General features: G+C 45.8%; 1 protein-coding gene across 1 annotated transcript in view; it reads left to right on the forward strand.

Annotated features, from left to right (window-relative positions):
- ttc12 (tetratricopeptide repeat domain 12) overlaps window positions 1-15,986 on the forward strand; it is a gene marked incomplete at its 5' end in the record, with an annotated part of 32,510 nt that extends 16,524 nt beyond the window's left edge. The window contains 9 exons of the mRNA XM_048265842.1: window positions 18-110; window positions 2,031-2,097; window positions 2,291-2,425; window positions 3,892-3,984; window positions 4,476-4,544; window positions 12,162-12,263; window positions 12,626-12,725; window positions 13,730-13,955; window positions 15,332-15,986. Coding sequence (XP_048121799.1) covers window positions 18-110; window positions 2,031-2,097; window positions 2,291-2,425; window positions 3,892-3,984; window positions 4,476-4,544; window positions 12,162-12,263; window positions 12,626-12,725; window positions 13,730-13,955; window positions 15,332-15,401 — 955 coding nt within the window. The remainder of the gene's footprint in view (window positions 1-17; window positions 111-2,030; window positions 2,098-2,290; window positions 2,426-3,891; window positions 3,985-4,475; window positions 4,545-12,161; window positions 12,264-12,625; window positions 12,726-13,729; window positions 13,956-15,331) is intronic.
- Between the last annotated feature and the right edge of the window lie 3,851 nt (window positions 15,987-19,837).

The raw sequence follows: 19,837 nt of genomic DNA on the forward strand, positions 1-19,837 counted from the left end.
TGTGTGTGTGTCTGCAGGTTAGTGAAGCACCTGATGAAGTGTTTCTCCTGCCTGAGTGATCTGGACACAATGGTGCTGTCTGTGGTGGAGGGGCTGGCTCAGGAAAAGAAGTATGTTTATAAACATCTTTACTAGAAACCTCTGCTCTAAAGAAGTACATTTATAACCTGCATTTCACCGGCTGAAAAGAAGTCAAATCTTTTCTCTCTACCTGTTGAATAACTGTTGTACTAGCTTTAGATGATCTGAGAGTTAATGGAAATGATCCATTTAAGCCATACAGTTGTGTGTCTGTGACCTCTGTCTTTGAGGGGATTTGTGTCTGTGATTTTTGTGTTGAGGGTGTGTGTGTCTGTGATTTTTGTATTTGAGGGTATGTGTGTCTATGATTTTTGTATTTGAGGGTATGTGTGTCTTTGATCTCCGTGTGTGTGTGTCTGCGATCTCTGTGTGTAATGAGGTATGTGTGTCTGTGATCTTCATGTATGAGGAGGTGTGTGTGTGTCTTTGATGTGTGTGTGTGTGTGTGTGAGGAGGTGGGTGTGTCTGTGATGTGTGTGTGAGGAGGTGTGTGTGTGTGTGTCCGTGATATGTGTGTGTGTGTGTGTGTGTGTGTGTGTGTGTGTGTCCGTGATATGTGTGTGTGTGTGTGTGTGTGTGTGTGTGTGTGTGTGTGTGTGTGTGTGTGTGTCCGTGATATGTGTGTGTGTGTGTGTGTAGCTCCTGCTATTCAGGGGATTGACGGATGACTGCACGCCTCAACGAGAAACTCTTCCCTCTTGGGCCGCCGTCTCAAAGCCGAGGCGAGAGCAGCCTGGCTCCCCCGCAGCACCCCCATACATCTCCGCTGCACGTATAAGAGCCATACATATTGAAATGAGCTCTGCTGCGCTGGGCTACGCGGGGCTGGTGGCAGCCCCCCAGAGAGTGGCGGAGAGAGTGCGGAACAAACGGCCGAACCCCGCCATCCATCAGCGGCACGCGGCACGCGGCACGCGTGGCTCCCCTGACGCCACGCGGGAAAAGCCGCTCGGCGGCTCTCGCTCGTTCGCTTGCTCACTGGAGCGTTTATCTGGCTGGAGGAGACGAGCCCAGGCCGCCACTGCTCATTCTGCCACTTATGGAAATGGAGAGGGGGGCTGAGGTGTCATTCGCCAGCAGCACCGAGACGGAGAGGAAGAGAGAGAGAGAGAGAGAGAGAGAGAGAGAGAGAGAGAGGGAGGGAGGGAGGGCAAGAGACAGAGAAAGTGAGGAGGAGAAGAATGGGGGAAAAAGGGTAGAAAAGGATGGAGAGAGGGGGCAATGGGGGAAAAAGGGAGGAAGAGAGAAAGAGGTGGAGAGAGAGAGGGGACAGGGGGAGAGAGGGAGGAGGTGGGAGAGAAAGAGATGAAGAGAGAGGGGGTGTGAAAGAGGGAGGGGATGGGAGAAAAAGAGATGGAGAGAGAATGGAAAGGCCTGTTCCATTTATTCAGGGAGATTCAGCGAGTCAGTGCAAGGAGAAAGCAAATCAAAGACTCTCTTTGTCTCTCTCTCTCTCTGTGTGTGTCTCCATGTGTGTGTGTGTGTGTGTGTGTGTGTGTGTGTGTGTGTGTCTTTGTGCTTATTGTGTGTGTGTCTCTTTGTGCTTATTCACGCTAAATGCTAAAAATGCCACATTTCTCACAAGCTCCAGTGCAGCCCTTCCTGTGTCTGCATGTGCGTGTATCAGTGTATGTGTGTGTGTGTGTGTGTGTGTGTGTGCGTGTGTGTGTGTGCATCAGATTAGGATCAGTGGGACTCATGACAGCTGTGTTGAGATGCTTGTTTACACGCCGCCTCCACGATCCCAAATCTGAATGCTTTCGAAGAAAAGACGTCTTGCGGCAGCCTGCGTCAGTGCCGCAGTCTAACGCTAAATCCAGTAAAAGCCCTGCACTGACCCAGGGGCCTGCATGTGTGTGTGTGTGTGTGTGTGTGTTTGAGTGAGTGGGCTGAGAGATTAACGTATCACTAAAGTGTGTCCGTTTGTGATGTGTGTTCCTTTATGGCAGGTTCTGCCAGCAGATGAGAGAAGAGGAGCTCCTCTCCTCTATTGTCTCTCCATTGACATGTGCGCTGGTAAGTCCTCCTCAGTCCACCCAATGGAAACATGCAGCAGGAATCTGAGTGTGTGTGTGTGTGTGTGTGTGTGTCGGTGTGTGCGTGTTTGTGTTTTGTGCTGGTGAGCCTTCCACCCAATGTCCCCAAAGCATCACAACGAAATATAAATCTCAGCTGCAGAAGTAATCCCATTAATTTGGTCATCTTTCAGAAAAGCATGTGTGGTCAGGACCAAAGCAGCCTCTCTTTCTACATATCTGTCATTGGACGTCTGATTCATGACGCTGTCATTTGTAAAACTCTATCCAGCAGCCAGGAGTGCTGGGAAGCCTTCCTTGTTGCCATGGTAAGTACTCATTTTGGCCCGAGAGTGTTATTGAGTGTAGTTGGAAGGCTCTGCCCGGTTCTCTTGTATCTATAGGCAGAATGCACTTTATGCAAATTCACATGGTAATGTAAACAGTGTTGTTTATTTGCGGAGAGTGCTTCCCTCCCAAATACAACGTAGCCTGAGCCTCAAGCGATAATTAAATCTAGATGTACACTTATAATTAGGTTGGAACATCAGCATATTTATTTGCCACACATTTGCATACAGAAGCCATAGGAAGCAGTTTGCTTTTGTTGTTTTGATGATTTTGCAGGAGGTAAAACAGCCCAGTACTTTACTGCTACACTGTCTGGCTGACATTGACAAGTGGATCTATTACAGCTGACAGAAACTACCAGAAGACAATCAGCATTTGAGTGTGTAGGTAGATTGGAGTCCAGATTCCCTTTAGGTGGGAGCTGAAGTGGGGCAGAGACTCGTGAGATGGACAGCTGATCTGATGTCCACAGACACTGATCTATAGGGGCGTCAGACCAGTCCAGAGGCTGAAGGCCAAGAAAGCTTTCATCTTCCTCACCCAACTCTCTTACAGGGTTCCCACGGTTCATGGAATTTCTGGAATATTATGGAAATTTGAAAAAGTCTATTCCAGACATGGAAAGTCAGGGAATTTTATAATTTTTGTAGCAAAGTCATTAAATAACAGGGAATTTTGTTGTAGCAGTCTAAAATGTACATGCCAAAATACATTAATACAAATATATTTCCACGCAAAATTGATGTATATCTCGTTATTAGCTTTAATGTTTCTTGAGTGGTTGCGGTTAGCCTAACTTTGTTCATTCAATGCCCATTTATTCATCTACAAAGATTCTTGAACACTACGCTGCACGCTGAAATCGTCGGTCGGTATATTGAACCATTCATGTCACAGAAATTCAGGGAAAAGTCATGGAATTTTACATTTGACTTAGAGTGGGAACCCTGACTTTAGTGTTTGACAAGTGGGCAACAAGGGACTAGGCTCAGTCTGCTTATAGGGGTTTTGATCATCTTCCTCTCTCATCTTCCTCACACAACTCTCGTATCTTCCTCTTGCTCCTCTCATCTTCCTCACATATAGTCCGAGTGTAAATAATGTCAGGAGTAGCACACACGCACACACACACACACACACACACACACACATACAGTACACACACACACACATGCAGGAGTGTAAATAATGACAGCAGTAACACGCAGGCACGCACACACATACACACACACAAACACACATACACAATGTAAATCATGACTAGAGACTAGACTAGAGTGAGCTGTAAGCTGAGCGTTCATTGTTCAGCAGCTGTAAGATGTATTTGTGTGTGTGTGTGTTTGTGTGTGTGTGTGTGTGTGTGTGTGTTTCAGGAGTAGTTATAGGTGTGTGTGTTTCAGGAGCTGTGAGGTGTGTGTAATGTGGTGTGTATGTTGTCTTCCAGGAGGTGTGTATCAGCCATGAGAACAGAGATGTGCTCTACTCACTCCTGGGTCTCATGATCAACCTCTCTTCTGACCACTCCCCAGCCATCCAGGTAGGACACACACACACACACACACACACACACACACTCACAGACACACAGATACACACACACTCACAGACACACAGATACATACACACACACACACACTCACACACAGGTACACACACACACACACACACACACTGTCCTGGGTGTAAATCTGGTATTTGCTAGGTGGTGAAGTAGAGGTGTAAATTGGCTACTGTTTCTGTTTTGTATTTTATCTTTTATTGATTTTTTTTTTTGTTGTTTTCTCTTTGGACGCTCCTTTTGCTTTTATTTATGTGAAGTGTGGTGAAACGAGCTTTTTAAATAAACCAGCCTTGTCTGTTTTGTCACTCTCTCACTTGCTTTCTCTCCTTTCAATCTGACCCCCTCCCCCCTTCCTGTTTGCCTCTGTGTGTGTGTGTGTGTGTGTGTCTGTGTGTGTGTGTGTGTGTGTGTGTTGTGTGTGTGTGTGTGTGTGTGTGTGTGTGTGTGTGTGTGTTTGTATCTCTCAGGAGTGTGCTGTTCTGTGCTGCAGCAGGTGTTGTTCTCTGCTGACAGATCCCAGCGGAGGAATCATCACGGTGAGACTGAAATTCACACACACATGCACACACATGCACCTAAGCAAATACTGTACACCCCCACGTGCACAAAAAACAACACACACACTCGCATGCCTACGTCCACATGCCTACGCACATACACACACATACAGTACACACACATGCATGTACACATTCAGAGCACATGCACAAACACATACACACACACACACACACACACACACACACACACACACACACACACACACACACACATACATAATGTACATACACACACACACACACACACACACACACACACACACACACGCTGTAAAGCCTGCGGGACTGGGGAATGTGGTGGACCTGGTGGCGAAGATAACAGGAGGCAGAGGCAGGAGTGTGCTGTACAGCCAAAATCTCCCCACACCGGTAACGGCTGCAACAGCAGCGTCCAGTCACAGTCATCACTCAGGGAAACACAGAGAGGGGAGAGGGAGAGAGAGAAAGAGAGAGAGAGAGAGAGAGAGAGAGAGAGAGAGGGGAGGGAGGGAGGGAGGAAGAGAGACAGCGGAAGAAAAGTGTGAGCCATTATCTTGCTTTGTCACGTGATTGTACCAGTAAAGTACGCACGCACACCGTTAAAATCCACATACACACATACACAACGAAACCACACACACACACGCACACACATACGTGCACGCACACACACACACACACATGCACACATGGTACACGGTGAGAGCACACATACGAATGTGGCACGTTTCAGTATTCCAGACAGATGCTGTGTTAGATAGATAGAGATAGATAGATAGATACTAATTGATCCCCAAGGGGAAATTCAAGGTCTCAGTAGCATAGTCTCAGTGCTCAGACATCACACACAACATGCACTTACAGCAGAAAGGGTAAATATAAATATATATATATAACAAAACTCCACTGTACAATAGAGACAGTAGAAGATAAGAAAACACATACACAACGAAACCACACACACACACACACACACACACACACATACGTGCACGCACACACACACACACATACACACATGGTACACGGTGAGAGCACACATACGAATGTGGCGCGTTTCAGTATTCCAGACAGATGCTGTGTTAGATAGATAGAGATAGATAGAAATTCAAGGTCTCAGTAGCATAGTCTCAGTGCTCAGACATCACACACAACATGCACTTATATAATAATATAAATATATATATATATATAACAAAACTCCACTGTACAATAGAGACAGTAGAAGATAAGAAAACTAACAAAACTAAATACTAAATATACTATATAAATTAAATTTAAAAAAAAATCCACAGTGTGCTTGAGGATGATCAAGCATGAGACGCTGAGTGAGTGACAGGGCCAGGACTGGCCTGTAGTTCTGTGTGCATGGTAAGGTGCTCAAGAGAGTGAGGGCCAGATGTACGCGACATTTGCTAACGAAGCTATCAGCCATGGACACACCGAGATTGGCGAGCGCCTGTCAGACCCAAGTTTCCCGTCAGATTTATCAATCGCTCAATCCTTAGTGTAAACTGGCGCCTTTCTCTGCCCTTTCTCCGCCCATAAACGCAATTTACTTAACAGAATGGCAGTGCCTACAAGCGCAGTTGAATGAAGTTAACTGATGACAACATTAAAAAAAAAGAATCAAACGCTTAGCGATCATGAAATAATACCATACATGATAAGATATCAACAAGCAGGGAGATAATGAAGATCAGTAGTTCTACTTAAACTACTTGTGCACGACTATGGAAGATTGTTCAAAATCTAGCAAGTAAGAAAGTTTAAGTGAATGACGTGAAAAGTGAAAGTAAGACATGCGAAAGACATTCTCTTATTGACGATTGAACTGCAATACTTTCAGCCCCCCGTTTGCGCTTTTACATCATTGGCCTGTTTGTACATACCTCGGAATGATTTTACAAAATGCTAAAACAAATACTTTTGAAATGGGCGCAAAAGTCCATCTGGCCCTCAGTGTCATGGTGAAGGTGCAAAAAGTAGTCCCAACAGTAGTCCAACAGTGCAATAATAAGGTCTAGAGACCAGCATAAATAATATGGACAAATAAGAGAGTAATGTATAATGTAGACAAGGTAATATAAAAACTATGTCAGTGCAAGAATAGGTTGAGGTAATAGGGTTACAGCCATTCAGTATTGTAGCAGAAGCCATTGGTCATGTGTGCTAATATAGCATGAAAAACAGTGTAGCAGTAAAAAAGTAGTAAACCATTAGGCTGTGGACAGTAGTAAAACAGTAGTAAAACAGTAGTGGGCAGTCAGTACTCAAACATGGAAAGGGTGGAGAGGCAGACAGACTATGTAGAGAAGTCTATCTCTCCTCTTCCCTTTAGTGAAGTATTGAACAGTTCAATGGCCCTGGGGACAAATGACTTCCTCAGCCTTTCAGTTGTGCATGCCAGTGAGCGAAGTCTCCAGCTGATCAAGCTCTTTTGCTTTATAATAGTGCTGTGGAGTGGATGACATTCATTGTCCAAGATGTTGATCAGTTTGCTCAGGGTCCTTTTATCTGATATTGAAGTGATGCACTCCAGTTCGGCTCCCACGACAGAGCCAGCTTTCCTTACTAGCCTGTCTAGTCGCCCAGCATCCTTCTTCTTTGTGCTTCCTCCCCAGCATACCACAGCATAGAAGAGGACACTGGCAACAACAGACTGGTAAAACATCCTGAGGAGCTTACTGCAGACATTGAAGGACCGCAGCCTCCTCAGGAAGTACAGCCTGCTCTGCCCTTTCTTGTAGAGTGCTTCAGTATTTGCTGACCAGTCCAGTTTATTGTCCAGTTGTAAGCCCAGATACTTGTAGGTATTTACCACCTCCACATTGACCCCATCAATGGAGACTGGTAGCAGAGCGGGCTTAGACCTGCGGAAATCCACCACCATCTCCTTGGTCTTTGAAGTGTTGAGTTGGAGGTGGTTGAGTTTGCACCACTGCACAAAGTTCTCCACCAGGCTTCTGTATTCATCCTCCTGCCCATCCCTGACACACCCCACAATTGCAGTATCATCCGAAAACTTCTGCATGTGGCATGACTCAGTATTGTAGCAGAAGTCAGATGTGTACAGGGTGAACAGGACTGGAGAGAGCACAGTTCCCTGTGGAGCTCCGGTGCTGCTGATCACAGTGTCTGAGAGACAGTTCTTCAATCTAACAAACTGTGGCCGCTCGGACAGGTAATCTGTAATCCAGGATACCAGGTGAGCGTTCACACGCATCTGCAAGAGCTTGTCTCCCAGCCTGAGGGATTGGATGGTGTTAAAAGCACTTGAGAAATCAAAGAACATGATTTTCACAGCACTTTTCCCCTTGTCTAGGTGAGAATGTGTCCTGTGTAGGAGATACAGTAAGTGATGGCATCACAACTTCACTTTCTCCTGGTATGCAAACTGTAGCTGGTCGAGTGCATGGCATGCACTTGGGGTCTGAGTATGCACAAGACCAGTCGCTCCATTGTCTTCATCACGTATGATGTTAGAGTGACAGGCCTGTAGTCATTAAGCTCACTTGGGTGTGGCTTCTTCGGGACGGGGGTAAGACATGATGTCTTCCACAGTGTTGGGACTCGTCTGAGACGGAGACTCAGGTTGTGTTAAAGCCACTGGTGTCTTCATGTGTGCTCATACTGAGAGCCATCAGACCCCCCTCCCCTGTCGGTTTCTCTCTCTCTCTCTCTTTCTCTATCACTCTCTCAATTAAATTCTAGAAAGCTTCATTGGCATGAACATTTCAGTAACATTACTGCCAAATCTCAATTACATACACACATATTAAATGCATACAAACATCCTACACAATCTAGACTGTGGTCATAACATCTACATCTTATAACTTATTCTCTTTTATTTATCTATCTATCTATCTATCTATTTATCTATCTATCTATCTATCTATCTGTCTATTACATACCACAAATATGATAAATATGATAATAAGAAACAACATAATTGGGAAATCAATAGAAAAAGATAAAATTCTGACAATAATAACAAACATAGAAGGAGGGTTTTTTTGGGGGTAGCTGTGACCTCACTAGTTGTCCCTCAGGTTATGACAGAATATATTGCAATTTTGCCTCATTTGTTTAAAAAACTCAGGGATGGGATAATTGAATTTGATTTAATGAATGAAAGTTTTCTGATTTCAGCATATTAAGTGCATGCCGCAAGAGCCGGAAGTGCAACTCTTGTCTCGACAGCCCCCAGGCTGCAGTGGTACCATAGCCTCTTCTCTCAGGGCATCTGGGTCTGTCTGTGTCTGTGTCTGTCCAGGTCTGTCTGTCGGTCTGTGTCTGTCCAGGTCTGTCTGTCTGTCTGTCTGTCTGTGTCTGCCTCTCTCCATGAGTCTGTACACGGTCATGGTTTAAGTGTTTTATTATACTCAAGTAAGCAGGTGGTGTGTATTCATGTGGTACGGCCGAATAGCATTGTAATGAGGGGACTTCGCTCCAGTAGATTGTGTGATTTTAAGTGTTTATAATTTGGTTGGGTCTAGTTTTTTCTGGCTACCGTTTCTCTCACTCTCTAACACACACATTCACAGACAGACACACACACACACATGCACAGACACACACACACACACACACACACACACACACACACTGATCACTTCCTTCCCTCTGCTCCTGATAGCAGATGGTAGAGGGGCCATCTCTGATCCCCACCTCATGTATACCCCTCATCAGAGGAGTGGGGTTGATTGGGCATCAGCTGCAGGTGAAGCACCCACCCCCTCCACCTCCCTCCTTCCCAAGGAGGGGGTAATGGTCTGCAGCTGAAGCTCTTCTGCACTCGGGTCTGCTCTCTCCTACTACTCGTCCATGCCAGGGATTCGATGTCGCTCAGCACGGCTTGGTTTCCTGTCTGAAAGGGTTAACCCGCCTCTAGAGTGGGAGAGTAGTTTAATATTTGCTGATTGTGGTGGAGTGGGTGGGCGTGGGGGCTCTCCATGGTCCTGAAAACTCTCGCGCACACACAGCAGATGTCTGGTTTTCCTCCTGTGTGGGCCAGGTAGGTTTTTACACACACACAGCACACACACACACGCTCCACTTCTCTCTCTTCTATTCTCCTCTCCTCCCCTCTCCACTCCTCTACCCCCCTCTCCTCTCCTCTCCTCTCCTCCCCTCTCCTCTCCTCTCCCCTCCTCTACTTCCCTTTCCTCCCCTCTCTTCTCCTCTGCTCTCTCCTCTTCTTTCCTTTCCTCTCCTCCCCTACCCCCCCTTCCCGTGTGCACTCTAGCAAACTCGTAAACGTACCATCGGGCAGTAAAGCGTCCTGCTGCTCCGGCTCAGGGCTGATTGGTGTTAGTTCTCCAGGTTTTTATGGCTGCGCTTTAATGCAGCAGCTCTGAAGTGGCTCTGGAGTGTTTAAGCGTCAGCTCGTTCTCACGCCGCTGCTCGGCTCCCCGCTCCCTGAAGAAGCAGCTCTCTCTCCACATTCACACAGGCATGGACCAGTGTAGACCACACAATGTCATGGCACTGTTTGAATTATGGTCATATCCACTCCTTATGAACTGTGAATAGAAGAAAAGGCACATTTCTATCACATTTCTATAGAGAAGGTTGCACTGCCTGTGGAAAGCTGTGACCCAAACCTTCTCACACTAAAGAGCCCATAGCATAAGAGGTGTAATATATATATTTATACAACAATTGGGTTCTATGGAACTATTTATTTGTTTCTGATTGGCCGAGAGACGTTCCATGAGTTGGAATATCCCTGGACATTTCAACTCAGACTTTGCACAGCTAATAATAAATCACTCCACATACAATGCGAAGATTTGACACAATGTTCTCATCCCAGCTCTCCACTATTTCAAGCAATGGGTTACTCCTTAGCAAACCATAACGAAACAGTGCTTCACCACATCTGTGGATTAAGCCACACAGTCAACTCAATGTAAGTAAGATAAACGAGGATGCTAATTGTTCTTAGCATTGCCAGCATTGTGTATAATATGATTGTCACTTGAGGAGACTAACGCTAGCATAATTAGCTAACCACTGCTAACGCATAGCATCGCCACGCCAGGCTGTGCACAGTAATATAACATTTATTCACCATAAATTAATAAAGTTGAGTGGTTCTGCAATGTAGACAATGTTTCCGTTTTTTTGCAGTACCATGTCCCTTACATGACATGGCCCATTGTCCTTGTAACATGCATTCAGCAAACCTAGATATGAATGTGATTTCAGCCCGACTTTCAACATTTCTTTCAAGAAGACATGTAGACCACCAAGACCCGTAACGAGGGATCTGGAATGTTGGTTACCTAGCAACCAAGATGCTGTCTATTGAAAAGGGAACTATTTTTTGATGCGTAAGAACGATGTCGAAATTAACATTTTTAAACAATTTAAATATGCTTCATATCAAGTAAGACTGAAGTAAAACTTGGATGCTAATTCTTTAGGCAATTAATCCCACTGATCCCTTTAGTTTGAGGCTTACTGTATGTGTATTGACGTTGCCAAGCTTGTTCGTTGTTGCACTATTGGTGTTGCATTATCTTTTAAAATGTTTTCAGATTATTTAGTTTGTTGTAGAATTGTTGTATAAAAGCAATATAGCACTGATGATCGATGGGATTGGTCATGGATATTCCCACGCTGTTGTTGCCTCGCCACTGCCTCCGCCTCGCATACGGGCGAACAACACCCGTGGGAATATCCATGACCAACCCCACTCTCACTCGTGCTATATTGCTTAAATAAGCAGTCTTCTCCCATACTGTAATATATATTAGCTGTCTTCTCCCAAACTGAAATATATGGAAGCAATCTTCTCCCAAGTCCTATACTATAATATATATCAGCCGCCTTCTCCTGTGCACAAACTCATTTGTTTGAACTGACCTCCACCTAAGGGTTTGACATGGAGCGTAGCGTTGATAGTAGAAATGACTCCTACATTTACATTTTTTTCATTTAGCAGAAGCTTTTATCCGAAGCGACTTGCATGTCAGTTATATTACAATGTCCAGTACCTTGCTTAAGGGCACAACGGTGGATGCCGGGACTTACAAACCGCCCACCTACCTGCTGTTTCTGATAGTATATGGAGAAGAAATAACACACAGCTGTGTGTGTGTGTGACTCTGGATGGGGTCTGTGTGTGAGTTTCTGTTAGGGACCGTGTGCAGTGTGCTGTCTGCTGCTTACAGATGGAGTGTCATCTCACCTCCACTGACTCAAGACAAAGGCCTCAAGATGTGTGTGTGTGTGAGAGAGAGTGAGTGAGTTTATGGGGGTGTGGGTTTGTGAGTATGTGTGTGCTGACTTGCTTGTGTGCTGTTGCGATCTGAGGCTTTTCTCCAAGTTTTTTGCAAATGTCTAAAACACACTGACATGTCAACTTTGGTACAGCTCTTCTGATACAGTGTGTGTGTGTGATGGGAATCCTGGGGCAGCTGCAATGGCACACGGTATATGTCCAGCTTCATCGTGTGTCATCACGTGTGTGACGCATTCTGTGTTCCGCTGCTTTTTGGGATTGTGTGTGTCTTACATTTGTCAGACCAGGTGTCATCATATATTTTCTCTGAATTTCTTTGTTCTCTCTCTCTCTCTCTCTCTCTCTCTGTGTGTGTGCAGAGAGCAGTGGGTTTGTTGAGCAGACTTTTCCCCCAGTCCCCTGCTGCTGTTGAGGAAGCTGTGCAATCTGGAGTTGTGAAGAAACTGCTGAAGATCCTAAAGGTGCTGTTCAAATATCTTGCGAACATCTGCTTTTAGCAACCCTAAATAAATCACTCTGATTATTAAACGTCCACATTGAAATCCCTAATAAATCCAACATCTGCATTTAAATCCTTTATGAATGACTCTCATAATCTTCCCTTGAGAGGTTTCTGGAGAACTGATCATAATACTGGAGTAGTGGGGCAGTAAGGGGGTATCAGTGGGGCAGTTGTGGGGCAGTAATGGGGGATCAGTGGGGCAGTTGTGGGGGATCAGTGGGGCAGTTGTGGGGTATCAGTTGGGCAGTTGTGGGGTAGCAGTGGGGCAGTTGTTGGTAGCAGTGGGGGACTGACAGGGTTGTTTATCTCTCTCTGCCCCAGGCCCCAGGGCAGGACAGCACTAAGTACTCCATCAGAGCGCTGGCTCATTGCACAACGATCAGCCACGACGCACGGACACAGCTCTGCACCCTGGACAAGAGTGAGTCTGCTCAAGCTGTGTTTTTATCTATATCCATAGGTGTGTGTGTGTGTGTGTGTGTGTGTGTGTGTGTGTGCATAAGAGCTAGTGAGTGGAGCGGAGCGTGAGCGAGAAGTGGATGGAATTTTGTTGAAGCGCGGAGTGCTTTTTAATTTAGAGGCTGGAGCGGCCACTCTGTTCCGCTCCAATTTCGCTCCGATACCGCTCATGTCTTCCTAAACCAAGATTTATTTTCAAAGATATTGGCCATAGTAAGTTTGTTGATGGGGATGGAGCTAAATATTTTTTAAAGGAAACTGAAAGTCATAGGGCTTGCAAGCGTACTATTCCTACCAAACAACTAGATACTAACAATGTAGAGCAAGAGCAATTATGTGGTGACACTGTTCCAGTGAGTAAAGATTCATTTTGGAATTTAAGAAGACACATTTCGTGGAAACCTGAGTGTGCTATGGAGAGCAAAGAAAAATGTGAGCAATTTAAATATGCTTCATATCAAGTAAGACTGAAGTAAAACTTGGATGCTAATTCTTTAGGCAATTAATCCCACTGATCCCTTTAGTTTGAGGCTTACTGTATGTGTATTGACGTTGCCAAGCTTGTTCGTTGTTGCACTATTGGTGTTGCATTATCTTTTAAAATAAATGCTCTATTAGTGAAATTGCCGTTGCTCTTGGTTCTTTGGGATTGAAGTTTTCTAAGGTGACAATTCGGCTTATAGATTATTTCTCCCTCTCTTAAACTGGAGCGAGCGTGGAGCGATTTCACTGGAGCGGGAGGATTTTTAAGTGGAGTGGGGAGCAAAATTGAGTGGAGCAGCCTGACGTGAATTTGAGCGGAGGAGCGACCAAATGAATAGCTACCTGAGCGAGGAGCTGGATATTCGCATTGCTCAGCTTCGCTCACTAGCTCTGGTGTGCATGCGTGCGTGCATGTGTGTTTGTGTTTATCTCTATCTGAATGCGTGTGTGTGTGTGTGTGTGTGTGTGTGTGTGTGTGTGCAGAGCTGCAAGTCCTGCGGCGTCTGGTGTGTGAGGGTGAGGCGTGTGTGGCGGGGAACGCTGCGCTGTGTGTGGGTCACTGCATGTCGGTGCCTGGGGTGGCCCGTGGACTGCTGGAGACGGACTGTGTCCTGCTGCTGCTGCGCCATGCTGCTGCCGATGCAAACGCTGATGCCCTGCAGCGCAACGCTGCCATCGCTCTCGCCAAGCTGTGCCAAGCTGAGCCCCGGTGAGCAGTGCCACGCTACACACACTCATACACACACACACACACACACACACACACACATACACAAACACAGTGCAATGCCGCCATCGCTCTCGCTGAGCTGTGCCAAGCTGAACCCCGGTGAGCAGTGCCATGCCCACACACACAGACATGAACACATATGCACACACACCCACACACACACACATACACACACAAACATAGACACACATAGCGCATCGCCGCCATCTCTCTTGCTCTCTCTTACCACACACAAACGTGTGCATGCACCCACACACACATACACACACACACACAGATTCATTTCTACATCTCAACGTTTTGGTCTGGCATCCTCTCTGTCAATCAAACAGCACCTTATCTGAAGTGGTAAACACACGGTGTGCTGCAATCAGAGGCTAACCCTGTGAAAGAAGGGGAAATCGAGCTTCCACATGTCTTTTGCGTGGGTGTTTTGATCCGCAGCGCAGCATCCTGTGATCATGCTGTGTGTGTTGTGGAGAGACGCTGTGCTGCTTCAGAGGAAACACACACAGCAACAGGTGTGTATGAAGGTGCAACATGATACACCGCTCTTTTTTAATGATGTTTATGCGAGTTGAGCTGAGGTGATGAAAATTCTGATTGAGCGGAGAAGGGTGATGTTGACGTGACAATGTTTACGTTGTCCAGAGGGCTGAAGTTTACGTTAGTAGAGATGACTAGAAGGATGATGTTTACATTAGACGAAGTGACTCCAGAGGGACGATGTTTACGTTAGTAGTGCTGTGCTGTAGTGGAGATTACTCTGGGTCACCACTCCCCAGTAGCTCTCAGATCCAGACCCCACTCAGCTCCAGGGAGGTCTCATGGCCTTTGGAGGATATCCACGCGCTGTACAGATGCTCTGTTGGTGATTTCCATCATCAAGAATTAATCTGCTCATCAGATACATATCAAAACCCATTTCACAGTTCCCACCACGGCAGCTTATCTGTGCACCACTCTGGGCTGTCAGATAAAACACTATCACTTAGAAACAAATGGATCATTTTACTGCCAAGTAGCATTGAATTGGCCATAATTGGGATTTACATGTTCAGCATTCATCGCACATCCTTCCTCTTATCAGGATCAACTGATTCTCCTCTCTTTCTCCAACCTCTCCTCTCTCTCTCTCTTTCTTTCTCTTCCTCTCTCTCTATCCACCCCCTCACTCTCTTTCTCCAACCTCTCCGTTCTCTCACTCTCTTCAACCTCTCCTCTCTCTCGCTCTCTTTTTCCTCTCTTTATCTCCTCTCCACCTCCCCCCTCTCCAACCTCTCTCTCTTTTTCTCTCTCTCTCTGTCCCCCTCTCTCTGTCTATCCATCTATATCTTCTTTTCTTTCCTCATTAGGCACATGGTGAGACTACGGGAGCTCCATGGACTAGAGATCTTGCATTCCTGTATAAAGCTCATCGCCTGACCAACCCCCATGGAGGCACCAGCTAACACACACACACACACACACACACAGCCCTCTACAAGCCCCAGCTTTACTGCAGGGCTGCCTACTGCTGAGTGAGTTGTTTCTTAAGCAGAGTAAGTCTGGACCCAGAGGTAGACTCTCCAGGCTCACTCATAAACACACACACACACACACACACACACACACACACACACACACACACAGCCCTCTACAAGCCCCAGCTCTACTGCAGGGCTGCCTACTGCTGAGTGAGTTGTTTCTTAAGCAGAGTAAGTCTGGACCCAGAGGTGGACTCTCTAGGCTCACTCATAAACACACACACACACACACACACACACACACACACACACAGTATCCTCCAATACTGCACCTGACCTGACTCCAACTCTGCAGATTCATCTTCAGAAAGAATAAAACAATGCGAAGATCAGATCACAGAGCTGTGGCAGAGATTGATCTCATTCCAATTCTCACCATCTCCGTGCCGGGTTAGAGCTGTATTCCTTTTGTTATTGTGTTTTCCTTTGGTTCTTTTTGCTTTACTGGAAATGCACACAAATAAAAATGTCTTCTGAGGAGAAATGTGACTTTTTTATCTGTGCTCCCTCCTGTCTATTCCTACATTAAAATGTCAGCTCCAGTTTCATATTGAGTCTAGGAGATGAAGGAGTGAAGGGAGATGACTGTGATGAGCACTGTGTCTTTGTGCTGGCTGGCTCAGCGGTGAGATCTGTCACAGGCTAGTTGGCTCAGCGCTGAGATCTGTCACAGACTGACTGGCTTAGTGGAGATTTTGTTAGCTTGTATGGCTGGCTCCCTCTAGCACATTTACATGGCTTATTTAAATGAACATGCTAATTAATGTCCACTGTCCAACAACAAACAACAGATCCGTCACTGGCACTCAGCACTCAGCCGCAGACTGAAAGGGACCCCAGTCAAATCTTTCCCCTTGTGTTGACTGAACATGTTGACAGCCATCTCTGTTTTCTTTGTGTGTGTGTGTGTGCAGTAATGTAATCCATGTGTAAAGGAGGCGAGGCAGAGGCCATCAGTGTTTCCTCACGACCGCATGCCAGTGCTTCTCTGAGCGTGTGTGTGTGTGTGTGTGCTAAATGATACGAGTGTGTTTACGCACTGGATGGCCTGACGGTTCAGCTTCTGAGCTGAACTCAGCTATGTGCTAGCTTTTCTGTGTGTGTGTGTGTGTGTGTGTATGAGGTGTGTTTGTGTGTGTGTGTGTATACAGTACTGTCTCAGGCACCTTACATGTTTTATTTCGGCAATGCTATAAGAACCATATTGTTTATTTCTCACTTTCTTAATTAGAATATGGCCAGAAAACACAGGAAATATGTAGGCCATTTAAATACACATAAAAGGTGTTATTGTTCAGATACAAGTCTAATTTCAGTCTCACGCTTCCATTAGATTGTTTTAGCAGTGTTATAATGATCAATGACCCAAGGGGGAAGCTTTTGATGGAACTGTCGTTCCCATCCAGGCCACTAATGGGCATGCCTGGCCTGGCAGAAGCTGCTGGTAGATACATCTTTGATCACTTGACCGTGGCTCACCTTAAAACTGATGCTGCAGTGTCATGATCATTTTGGCAGGCCGCAAAATGGAGGAGCCGCCTGAAATGTACTGTACGTCTCCGCTGACCCTCTTCGTTGTATTCCTACTGTAGGTGGTAATACAGTGTCAGCTTGCCTCATCAAGGTCCTTTGAATAGAAACCTTTGGGCACGCATTTCCCACTTTAGGTGAGCAATGAACTCTTCCAGCTGTAGCTTTACAATGAGAGCTTCAATCTGTCACAAAGTGTCGTCATCTCATCTCCTTCACACTTCTGATACCAATGTGTCAGAGCCAGAACCAGTACCAACCGGCTTCAGCTTCCCCGTTGTAAGATTGGTCATTATAACGCTGCATCTAGATGTAAAAGACTAGAACCTGAACCAGAAATGCACCTTTATATATATATATATATTATATAATATATATAAATATATATATATTCCCTCTATCTTCTGGTTGAATTCTAATAAAGATAATGAGATATAAACATATATGGTCATCATAACATTTGTAAAACAACAAATCTAATGGGTGCACAGTATACGAGGTGTGTGTGTCAGGGATGCAAACAGTGTGCTTTTCGGCGCCTCGAGGTTTTTTTTAGGGGGGGGGGGTCTGATCATCAGAGATGCTTTCCGGCGACTCTAGCTTTTTTCACATCATCTACCGCAGGCTACCAGAGGAACCAGAGTGATTCTCATATGGGCCTGCTGGTTAAAGGGATATTCCACCATTTGGGGAATTACACTCGTTTTCCACCTTCCCTTGAGTTAAACAATTGAGTTTTACCTTTCCCCAGTTCATCCAGCCGAGTCTGACAGTAGCACCTTTAGCTCCAGCTCATTGAATCAGATTAGACCGTTAGCTTATAGGAGAGATGCTAACGGTCTAACGGACTGGACTATCTTAGACTTTTTTTTTTCCCGGGGTGTTTCTCTCTTTTTTCACCACACGTGTGTTTGCATCCCTGCTGTGTGTGTGTATGATGTGTGTGTGTGTGTGTATATGAGGTGTGTGTGTAAGTGTTGCGTTGCAGACTATAAAAGCATCTGAAGCTCCCGGAGATGCCTGATCATCACCATGAGCAGAATGCTGTGTTCCCAGCTGCTTTGCCTCCAGCTGACAGGTACATAATTTCCTCTTCTCCTCTCCTCCTCTTTGGGTTATCAGTCCTCAGCGCTGTCCTGTCGGAAGCACTTAAACCTGCAGCATCTGATGGCCTGTGTTCTACGCTAAGCTGAGACAAGCTTGCACAGAGAGCTGGCACCACCCTCAACAGCCTGAGGCCATTTCAGCTTCGTTAGGTTTGAGGATCTCCTTAATTGCCATTTTCTTGCCCTGATTGTAGAGCGATTACAGGAGCCTGACATCCTGTCTAAATAAATAAATAAATTAAAAAATCCCATTTAGGATTCCAGTGTTTTTAAACTGATTCTTTCACTGTGTTGCACCAGATTTAAAAGATAATTTAGAACACCAGAGCTCTATAACTGCTACTTGAACTGCTGTAAAGCTATAGTCGCATTTTAGAAACGAAAGGTTTTTGGTATTGGTGCATGTTAATTGTGTTCCAAAACAAGCACAGGCCCTAGCGTGAGGTGTTTTTTCTCTAGTGGATGCTCCCAGGAAAGCTCTCTGCTCACTATGTGCTGAACATCCAGTGCCCACAACAGAGCCTTGCGCATGGAGCAAGACAACACGGGCACCCAGAGCGGAAAAACTGCCTCCCTGAGACCAGGGCTCAGTTCTGAGGCAGGAAATCCGGAGTCCCCTGGGAGAGGAGAGAAGAACAGAGGAGAGAACAGAGGAAGAGATGAGCGAAGAACAGAGGAAGAGGAGAGGAGAACAGGAAGAGAAGAGAGGAGAACAGGAGGAGAGGAAAGGAAGTAGAGGAGAACAGACGAGAGGAAAGGAGAACAGGAGGAGGAGAGAACAGAGGAAAACAGGAGGAGAGGAGAACAGAGGAGAGGGGGGGGGGCTCCTGCCTGAGGGGGAGGGCGACAGCGTAGATGACACAAATGCAGCTCTGGGACTCCAGACGCGTGGCTCTGCTCTCGAAGAGCAGTTTGATGACTTTGTTAACTGATTGAAGTCAAGGCGTGTTCTTACAACAACCACACGGTTATCTTAAGTAGACATATCACTCTGAAATCCCATGTGCACCAAATTGATGGTGTTCTGCTTCAGGGATGCAAACAGAGGTATGGTCAAAAAGGAGTGAGATTATCGAAGCCCACGCCCCCACAGGAAATATCATATAATTACATTTTGCCACCACCTCTGCCATCCAGGGCTCACCCAAGGGGGCAGGCGAACGTTCGGAGAGCGTAGACACTATGGCTGATCTGAGGCTAAATAGTAGACCAGTTCACCTAGCCATCCCATTGAAGTCCATTCAATGTTGGCGCCACTTTGACATCAAATAACGTTACAGCTGAAGCGTTTTAAGCCTTTATATGAACTTTTTCTATTTACGGAGTAATACAACATTGTGTAATTGGCGTCATAACCTCGTAATTGACTTAACGGCTGAGTAATAAACTTTTTTCCGAAATCAATGCTAAAGTGACGTAATGAGCATACAACCAGAGCGGGTGAAAGCGTCGCACAGGAGCAAAATAACCGTATTCTCTGGATAAGAACGAAAGCATCGGATCACATTTTTGCGACGTTTTGATAGATTGACAGTAGCCTAGGCTATGAATGTGGCGAGTGCTGTTTATATGAAATCACATTTATCTACGAACAACTAGGACATTTAGAACAGTAATGTAGACATGGTGGCAACGAAGTAAGTGGCTACATACCCAATCTCTCGGTGCAGCTATCACAAGAGTTGCACTAGTCAGACTA

Source organism: Alosa alosa, chromosome 16, assembly GCF_017589495.1.
Source record: "Alosa alosa isolate M-15738 ecotype Scorff River chromosome 16, AALO_Geno_1.1, whole genome shotgun sequence".
NCBI classification, from domain to species: Eukaryota; Metazoa; Chordata; class Actinopteri; order Clupeiformes; family Clupeidae; genus Alosa; species Alosa alosa.